Consider the following 10,573-nt stretch of genomic DNA (forward strand, 5'->3'; position numbering starts at 1 on the left):
CCTTTGCTTTGATTGGCTCCACTGCGGCCGTAGCTGTCAGTTCACATGCTGGCAGCCTTTGCCTGGACTCAGTCGTCACTCGTCTGCCGGGGCAGAACGCCGTACGCGGCCTCCGGTGCTCCGCTTCTCCGGTCTTCCTCCTCCTCCACCTCCTCCTCCTCCGCCTTTTGTTACAAGCAGCACCCGGTGGCGGACCCACCAGATATAACCGCGTTCATGTAATTAGCACACTGGGTTGGAAAATGATCATCTGTACGAATAAAATGGAGTACCCGCTCAGAAGCCAGTACCAGAGAGTCCAGAAACAGGTAGGCGAAAGCGGCTAAGTTACGGGAGCAATTAACGGCTAAATAGCATAGCGGGCACTCCATTCATTTTGCCCAAGGTACAAAACATAAAATAAAAAAGACTCTTACGTTTGATATCTACTTTTGTTTTGTTGCACCACCGAGATTTTGTTAACTCGCTTTCAGTCTGGTAACTTTGGCGTAACATAGTACTAACATTGTAAAAAAAATAAAAATAAAAATCACCTGGTAAAAACTTTCTTTTGGGTTATTTCCATATCATGCTAGATTGTTTGACTTGTAGCCAACGTGAAACAACTTTGTGAATGGTTCCTTTACCGTATAAGGGTACTTTCTCATCACTCTTAATACATGTCGCGTTTATGTGACTTAGTTGTATACATTAATTTTTATTATCATAGTTTATACACGAATCATGATATATGTGTGTGGCAAAAAGGTGCAAAAGCGCACCACTGGGCTTGTGTTGAAATGGATGAGTTACAAGCTTCACTGGAGGTGGGGGGGATGACGTCAACCCGAGAAGATTTTTGGAAGGAAAAGTGTCAAGTGAAGGAAGACGTGCAGTGCAGGCTCAGCCTTAGCAAAATTGTGACCGTTTTGCATTTTCATCCAAATTGATTGATGCTCTGCGCCGTTTCTTTTTGTATGTGTTATGTAGTGATGTTTTTGCAGCTCAACAAGGACTGCCAATCAAAGTTGTTTTTCTCCTGTGCCACTGCTGTTTGCTTTGCAACCTATAAGGGGGCGCTGTCTCAAGTAGTCCAAAAAAGAGGAGAGACGTGTTTGCTGCAGTTAGAAAGCAAAAAACAGGCAGGAGGAATGTGAGAGCAGTGAAGGATTTGCTGGAGAAAGGGCTCTCGTCGTCACCAACAAATTTCAACATTTTTATCCACCAAAGGCGAATACAATTCGATCCTAAAGCCAATTTTGAAAACAAAATGTGAAATTGCAAGATTTTCTTCTTCATCCTGCAGCACAGTTTTGTTTGTCTTGCTCCTCTTCACATATCTCTCTTCTTATGCGGGGAGTGTCTCAATATTTATTCAATATCCCTCATCCAAAATAAGATCCATGCACTAGTACACTTTATTGGTATGGGTAATACCCTCAACCCCACTCATTCCCCCCCCACCACTATTAGTCCCACTTTGAGCCTACTAGAATAGAATTAAACCTTTCTGGTCGGGAGTGCTCACCCTTTGCATGACTCGCTGAATCGAGTACCAATACCTCTAAGACTTACTAGTGAGAAATCCTTGTCACTAGTGATGACTAGTGACTGAGTCTTACTAGAAAAATGTTTTCGGCTATACCGTTTGACCTTTCTGCACACTTAATAACACATGCTCACTAGTTTGGCCTCGAGTGCAGCACCGTTGTTGCATTTTAGTAAGCCAAAAGTAACATCAGTAGTGGAAAAAAAAATGACAGAGCACCTTAGTCATTTCGTACTAGTATCATGCAATTGTCTACTCATGCAGTTTTTGCCTCACGAGTAACATGACGGACGGATGGATGGCACATGCTCGAATGGCTTCATGGAGAGGAGACTAGGAGCTAGTTTTGGGCCGAATATTGTTCCCAGCAAAGTAGTTTACGAGCTAACTGTGTACTAGTAGGTCAGAAGTGGCACTAGTTGTGAAAATAAAAATGTTACCTCGGAGAAATAGTGTCCTGAAATGGCTTCTTATAGTGAGAAAAAAAAGATTGTACAAGTGCCTGTAGCTTATGCTGGATGTCAAGGAGACTGAATAAATGCTCGAATGGCTTCCTGGAAAGGCCAAGCCCATTTTTTATAATGAATGAAATTCATGTTTACAGGCTTCATGAAAGCTTTTTTTTTCTTCTCCTTTGTGGAGTATTGTCTTCTCTTTATTTCTTCTTTCACTCCTTCTCTTCCCCCTCTTCGTCGGCATCCTGCGGCTTCTTTGGCTGGTTTTGCGCCGCGGCCGATCTCAGTTCGGATTCCACGGCCAAAAGCAGCCCGTGTGTTTCCGGATGAATTTATGCCAGGGCCGCCGCGTGATTGGGACGCAATCGGCATGCGGATTAAATGTCCTGCTCCTGTGACCCACAAAAACACACACACACACACGCACGACTCAAGATGTCACATGTACCCCCCGAGAAGCCATTTTGTTTTCCGTCTTTGTGTGTTGATCGCTACCGCCATATTCCTGGTCTTTGTCTCCTTTGACTTTGATTCCCGTTGGTGTTTTTCACATCTTCCCGCCTGGCGGCTGGAAGAAACAAAACAACCTCGCCACTCTTCCTTTGGTTTTGGCTGCCAAATGATGGCCGTCATTTATTTTTTATATATGAATTGTTTTCCACAGCAATCCTTCAAAATCTGTGCTCTATCAGATTAGCATTTACTTTAAGGGGGTTCTTTCCATTTGATGGCACTGTGGCTGCTCCTTTTGGCCTACATTCCTGTCATCACAAGCTCAGGTCAATCCACTAATAAGATAATGAACCAATGAATTATTTTAGAATGAATGATTAGTTCCGTCCTTGGTTGTGGTTTTTGTGTGTTGCTGTCGCATTTGTATGCGCAAAAGCCTTGGCGGTCATGCCCTCCTCCTTCTCAATGTTTACTGCACAGAACAAAATGTGCTTTGTAATAGCTCCCATCGTCTTCGAAATGATGATTTATTTTTTTTAGCGCTATCCACCCACATGCAACAGGTTTTTTTTTTGGGTTTTTTTTTCACCCGCTCTCCTTTTTCATGCGGGTGTGTTCCCCACCTCCATTTTTTTTTTCCACCTGCGTATACAGTAAGGTGTGTGTCTGTCGGCACCTTTACTTGTTTGTTGTCAGCCAATAGCAATGAAGTGAATGAATTTTATCCTTTGTGTGTCTGACTGAACCGAAATAGGACTGTAATGGAGAGATTATGTAATCATGACATTAGAATATAATTTTACCCTCATAACACCAAATGTGTTTATTAAAACACGTTTTTTCAGTATCATCTGTGGTTGTTTTGGAAGACATGGGAAAAAAAATCACAGCAGTAAGAGGAAAATTTTTCCCGTCATATATTGTCAATGAAAGATATCTTGAACTTTCGCTTTCACATAAAGGGAAACTTTTGCCAGAGTCATCTGTGGCTCTGCTTCCCCTTAGACGCACTTTACTTGCGAAAAGACATCATACATTTCCTCATTGTTTCCCCACCAAGACAGTCATGATGGCAAAACACATTTTCCAAGTCAGCATAAAAATTCCCATTTTTTCATTATTCTTTTATGGAATAAAATACACACCTTACACAACACAGTCATACAAGCAGGATTAAGTCTAAATAAAAACAAATGTTTTCAGGTTAAATTACAGCTAATTCTATTTTATTTGCCGTTTTGTTGCTTTTGTGTACTTTCTCATAGTCCACTTGTATCTCATACAATGATTTGCATCTATGAGCTAACAGCCAATCAGAATGAGCCATTGTCACCGACAGACAATATCGTTTGCATACTGGGATTAATGGCAAAAAGACAGAAAAACTTCTTAATTCTTAAACAATTCTAAACGCTGCATTTTACTTGGATTTGTTCCTCCTTGTATTGCGCGTGTGACTTGTTGAATTGTCAGTCAGATCAATTGTGTATTTGTTGGTATCTGAATCCAATTGGCAGGAAAGACCAGGATTCTTTTTTTAGATGTGTGAATCCCCCATTCATGTTATGTGTTAAGAAATGTAATGACGTGGAAGTGGCTGGAAAGTCCAAGATTTTTTTTTCTTCCATGTGTGAATTCCCATTCATATTACATTGTAATGACGTTAGTGATACTAAATATTCTAGCAGCAATTTGGAATCCTCACTTACTTTTCACTCACTCCATATGTCACGTATCTTACATGCTCGTATTGATAAACAGCCTTTACAGATAATCACGTGTTAACTTGGTTATACAGTGGTTGGTTGGCAGTCTGGCAAAGTCCACAACTAATTACACCATATCTCCAAATGATATTTCCTCAAGAGACTTCATCTCTTGACCTAAATAGAGTCCAAGCAACAATCTCACAGGCTATAAATTGAAACACTCTTCCGCAGTCCGTGTCACCCCCCCGCCAAGTGTATGTGGACCCCGCCAAGTGTATCTGGACCCCGCAAGTGGGGCGACGCATGCACACACACACACACACACACACACACACACACACACACACACACACAGTTGCCTGCCACTCAAATCACCTTTTGGGTTTTCACACTGGCAAACACAATCTGCCCCTCCCACGCACATTTCCAATGGCTTGCAACACAAAGCTAAATGCCCGGTCACGCTTTAAACGTGTTCAAACTTATTAAAACACGCTTTATGCTGCAGTATTTATTTGAGTGCCTCCAACTGAATCCGATGTGAACTATTGAATGCTTTTTTTTGTGATTGTTTGTTCAGGGGATGGTGAGCAAGGAGAAGGAGCGCGCCTCTCTGGTGCTGATGAAGACGGCGGCGGGCCGCGGCAGCCTGGACGCCGTATCGCAGCAGATGGCTTCGCACCCGCAGTATTTGGAAAGCTTCCTGCGAGCCCAGCACTACATCTTGCACATGGACGGACCTCTGCCGTTGCCCTGCCGCCATTACATCGCCATCATGGTGCGTCAACGGCCAGTCCAAAAAAGGCAAAACTCATGTATTTTGAAATTAAAAATATAACTTTAGAATAGTCTACTTGATTAAAAAAACTATACAGTAAAGTCATGATTAAATACATGGTTTGTACAAGAATTAAATCTGCTACCCATTCTGGTGTGTGTAACTTGGCCACGAGGGGGCAGTATAATGCAGGTATATACAGAAAGAGTCACTGCTCAGTAAGCCACAGTACTATTAGTTCTTTAAATAGGATCAGTGACTATTATGTTGTGTGCCTACTTGTGTACAACCTTTTTCTTCTTGAAACTGCACAACTTTCTTCTCATTTGATCTTTTGCTGTTTTTTTTTAGGCGGCGGCACGCCACCACTGCAATTACCTGGTCTACCTGCATTCGGCCCAGTTCCTGAGGCTGGGTGGCGACCCCCTGTGGCTGCAGGGCTTGGAGGCGGCACCCTCGCGTCTGCGCCTGCTCGACCACATCAACAAGGTGCTGGCTCACCAGCCCTGGCTGGCTGCCTGCTCGGACATCAAGGTGGGAAAAAAAAAAACCAAAATCAACACATTCACCTTAACGCTAGGATGCGCTTCATAGTTGGAATGATAATAATTCAGACACATCCACCAATCCGACCTTCCCTGACTGTGATGGAAAGTGGGGGAGAAGTGGTCCAATTTGTCCCAATTATCAGTATGTGTTTATCCGTGAGCTGACCACTAACCACCAGTTCTAACTTGTGTTCCCGCAGACGCTGCTGAAGTGCGGCGAGCCGTGCTGGTCTCTAGCCGAGCTGGTTCAAGCCGTTGTGATTCTGGCCCACTGCCACTCTCTGTGCAGCTTTGTGTTCGGTTCCAACGCTGCTGACTGGGGCCACCCGGCGCCCCCGAGCAAGTCTCCCAATGGCACGCCGCCCACCTTCTGCGCCTTTGACGTCACTAACGGCAACCCCAACGGGCCTCAGTCAATCGACGACGTCGCCGAACAAATAACACGACGCTGGGTAAAAAAAAAAAGCACTCGTCACAGTAATAGTGCTCTATACAAGTGCTTGTCAGCAAATTACAATGTCATGGAAAAAGTCATTTATAGTGTACAGAGCCCGTCTGTGAAGTACTTAACGTCAATGCCTATAGAAAAAAAATTACTTTCATAGTTACCGTATGCAATATTAGGTATAAAAATATAGTTTTTGTGTAGCCAATCAATGTCATAACTTTATAAATTGAACTACTAAAACTGTTTTTTTTTGTTTTTTTTTACTGTTCTCTAATCTGTTGAGAAATCCAAGCAGTAGACACAAACTTCAAATCAGCAGATGATATCTGGCAACAATGTTTTCCTCACCTTGTCAATCAATCATTGCTCACACTGTCCTCGTGATCTTTTTTTTTTTTTGTCAGTCTGTGGACTCGGGTGGTGACCTGTTGAATCTGAAGGAGAAGAGCCATAAAGCTCATGAAGAGCGAGACAAGCGAGAAGAGCGTCTGCTGAACAACCAAGCCGGTAAACAAAAAACAACTAAGGTCTATTTCCTTAAATTAGTCTTTCAATTTCCACGATGCAAAATTATAGGGTGTTGACATCTAGAGGCCAACAGTGTAATTACATCCAAAATAAATTGCTGGCAGATTAAAATTTACTTTTAAAGTAAGTTAAAAAAAAAACCAGCATCTTAGGAGTTAAGTGATTTTTATTTGATGTTTTTTTTTCCAGATGTTGAAGAAGAAGACGAGATAATGTACTTCGCCGACCCGTCTCGCTTCGTCACAGAGCCCGATTTTGATTACAAGGAATTTGCCCGCAGAGACGAGGACCTTTTCCAAGTATTTCGAGTTCAGGTGAGTCGAAGGCCGTACACCGTGTAGAAATTAATAGATAGATTGTGACTGTTTTTATTCGTGGTCAGGACTACTCGTGGGAGGACCACGGCTTCTCGCTGGTCAACCGCTTGTACTCGGACATCGGCCACCTTCTAGACGAGCGCTTCCGAAGCGTCACCTCCGTGTCGTCCCCGCACGGCCCCGAACTGAAGAGGGCCGTCTGGAACTACATCCACTGTATCTTGGGAATTCGGTTGGCCTTCCATCTCCTATGTCCTTTGGTTGTTGCCATGGAAACGGTGAGCGGATTAAAAGACTGTTTATGGCCGGCGGCAGGTACGACGATTACGACTACGGGGAAGTGGACCGGCTCCTGAAGCGAGATCTGAAGGTGTACATCAAAGCCGTCACGTGTTTCCCCGACCCTAGCAAAAGTCCGGCGTCTCCGCTTGGCTGGGCTTCTCTTAAAACATCTGAGCGGGTGAGTCAAGCCTTGGAAAGATGTTATTCTCTCTTTTAAAATGGATACAATTGTTTTAGGAGCAAAATTCTTTTCTAACTTCCAGAACTGTTTCCACATTGCCCAAATACCCACAAGTCCACATTTTAAAAATATCTATCACATGACTAAAATTTTACCCTCCAAAAATGGTCATTCTACCTATGGCCACTTTTTCAGAATAGACATTGGCTATTTTGATCTGACATCTCATTCAGGGTATCTTGGTAACTATTTTATAGATGAGGCACACATGATCACGACGAGCATTTCTAAATCAATGTATAGACATTTGAGATGTTTCTTTTCCTTTTCTACTTTGATATCCACGCACTCTTATACTTATCTACTAAAGTTTGATTTGTAGATGGTTGTATTTAAAAAATATCGTTTTGGGTGTGTTTTCTTTGCACAATACTAAAACCAATAAAACCAAAACGTATAAAAAATTTAAAATGGTAAAAACAAATAAACCGTCTCTTAAAACTGATTAAAACTGATTAAAAAAAAAAAACAAGACTTAAAATAAACCCATAAGTGACAAATCCTGATATGGAACTTAGTGTTTGATTTTTTCCAGAAAATGTGCCACATTTTTGTTGCAATCATCTTTCTCCTCCTTTCCCAGATCCATATGAATTTACTCATCATGGAGGCACGTCTGCAAGCGGAGCTCCTTTACGCCCTGAGAGCCATCACTCAGTACATGATCGCCTGAGAGCCTCACAAGTGCACGCTTCTTTTTTTCTTCCTTCTCCATCAAGGTACACCCGCTTGACGGCGTGACGTCTAAATGAGGAAGAGCGTATGTGTGCCCTAAAGATGTGCCACATCGCCTCTTCTCATGTGCAATCCTGAAAAGACTTCAGACAGAACTCACAAAATAGTATTCAGCTTTTGGGTGACAATTCACATCAACTTTTACAGGTCAACTTCATCTGACCTTCTGTAAACGCCCTGAATACAATTAGTTGCAGACGTTACCAGAAGTTCTTCTCGATCAAATACGTTTTGTGTGTGCAACTTTTTACTGTCATGCAAAAAGTAGTGAAACAATGAACAATGAACAGTTGTGCATTCAAAAATGTACAGAAGGTCGAATTGAATTCACACAAAAAAGGCTCTTGAGGATTTTAGCCTCATCCTGAATCGAAACCCAATCTCTCCAACTTTTTGTGCGTAGTACTGTAAGTATTTATACTGTTCCGTCATGAACACTCTCCTTATAATAGTTGTTGCGTAGTTTTGTTGAATGTTCTCCAAGGACAATCCTCATTCAGTATTGTTTGAAGGACCCTTTTGGATCTCCTGAGCTGTTTGTTCAAAATAATAAACCCAACAACCTTAGTTTCTTTTTAAACAAGCACTTTTAAAAAAAAAAGTATATATATATATATATTTATAATGCGAGGAAGCAAGCGAAAAACAGACGTGGGATTTTTTTATTTGTAGACCTGCTGAAAAAAGTTTGTGATTGACTGAAAACGTAAAAAACTTTGAGTAAGTTTGTACATGAGCGCTTTGTGGTACACACACACACACACACACACACAAAATGAAGGTGTTGAGCCATCGACAAAATGATTGTTTTTGTTTTCCTTGCCCATTGAACAAAATGGATGTTTTTGTGCTTTATGGAAAGAAAGTCCACGTTACCGTTTGCTAAGCAGAATGAGATGCAAACATGCTTTTTGGAAGGATTTGACAGGTTTTCTACACTGTTGTTCTTGTTATTGTGCTATGATTAGAATTAGAACATTTGATGATGCACAAGTGCTTTTCAAATTTAGGTCCCCAAAAAGTCGTTTGCAAAAAAAGCACATAGCCTACCCATGCCAATGAATCACTGACATGCCTAAATAACCGTGTGTGTGTGTGTGTGTGTGTGTGTGTGTGTGTGTGTGTGTGTGTGTGTGTGTGTGTGTGTGTGTGTGTGTGTGTGTGTGTGTGTGTGTATATGTGTATATGTGTATATATATATATGTATATGTGTATATATATATATACATATATATATATATATATATATATATATATATATATATATATATATACATACACACACATACACACACGCAAAATTTGTTTTTGCAAAGATGATGACCTTTTTCTTTTAAAAACAATGGGGAAAATCTTTTACAAAATTGCTAAGATTGACATTGTATTCCGAGAATATAACAAGCCTCATCTCATAAAAAAAAAATTCTGCAATCAGCAACTTTTGAACTTTTCTGGCATTTCTGGGATGGATACACATGGTAACTGGCAGTAAGATTTCAAGAGGCTCCTTGGAAAAAACTTCTCCGCTGGATTCAAAAGGTTTCCCAAACTTTGCCCGTGGCAGTTGGACGACAAATATGAAACCAACAAAAGCACAATTCGTCACCTTTGGGATGGAAGCAGAGCGATTGTGATGTTCCCCGTCGCCTGCAGCGGCATCGGAAACAAAAACAAAAGACCCGGGAAAAGAATCCTCCAACTGACTTGAAGCATCATTTGTTTCTTTTTTTGTTTCCTGTTTGGAAACGACACCTGCAAAAACCCTGGAAACAAGGAAAAAGGAACCTTTGACCCACACGGATCTTGCAACCACACCGACCTGAACAAGTCGTCATTATGGACACAAACGGAGCGACATTGAAAAAGATGCAAATATATGTGTTCCTTTCTATAAAGATGCTTTATGAAAGAAAACTAAATGCTGCTGTCTTGCTTGTTTCTCACGTTTTGGTTTTTGTCACCTGCTAGTCAGTGAGCAGCCACAGGAAGTGCCGTGATGAAGACGCTAAAAATAACTTATGTCATGCCCAAAACAATCACAGGCACTAATACATGCCCCACAAAAAATGGACACCGTTTATTTATCAGACGGTCATGTGCATGAAAAAAAAATCCAAAAAAATGCACCACACCCCATAAAAAAAAAACTATATGGAAAAATATCCAACTTTGGAGTCAGGAGGGCAAAGTGGGTTAAAGCAGTTTATTGACTCGTCAAGTTTCTATTTGTCGTGTCTCTAAGAGGACAAAGGAGGGCAAACATATCAAAATCAACCCATCAATCAATCAATCAATCAATTCATCATGAACATAACTGCTTTCTGCTCTCATTAAGTTCTAAAATACTGTGTTGACGGGGGGAGCAGTTTATCCAGATCATTAAAAAGAAACTCATCAAAGGGGACTAGTAGTTTAAGGGGACAAAAATATCAAATGGAGATCAAGTACAAGTGGCGTGACCTCGCATGGAGGCCGAGCCAAAGCAAAATACACCAGAACACTTCTGGAAAGCCCTGGGAGCATTCATTCCAGATTCAGCACCATGTACTAG

The 10,573-nt window shown here is 41.5% G+C and overlaps 1 protein-coding gene across 1 annotated transcript; it reads left to right on the plus strand.

Moving 5' to 3' along the window:
- Positions 1-41: 41 nt before the first annotated feature.
- On the plus strand, positions 42-10,298 carry sesn4 (sestrin 4). The gene is made up of 9 exons (XM_085902488.1): positions 42-308; positions 4,726-4,923; positions 5,275-5,457; positions 5,672-5,923; positions 6,324-6,426; positions 6,637-6,761; positions 6,830-6,996; positions 7,080-7,224; positions 7,871-10,298. The coding sequence occupies exons 1-9, from the start codon at positions 243-245 to the stop codon at positions 7,958-7,960; spliced, it is 1,329 nt and encodes a 442-aa protein (XP_085758614.1). The 5' UTR covers positions 42-242; the 3' UTR covers positions 7,961-10,298.
- Positions 10,299-10,573: the final 275 nt, after the last annotated feature.

This window comes from Syngnathus leptorhynchus, chromosome 2 (assembly GCF_054491065.1).
Source record: "Syngnathus leptorhynchus isolate UIUO chromosome 2, UIUO_Slep, whole genome shotgun sequence".
Taxonomy (NCBI): Eukaryota; Metazoa; Chordata; class Actinopteri; order Syngnathiformes; family Syngnathidae; genus Syngnathus; species Syngnathus leptorhynchus.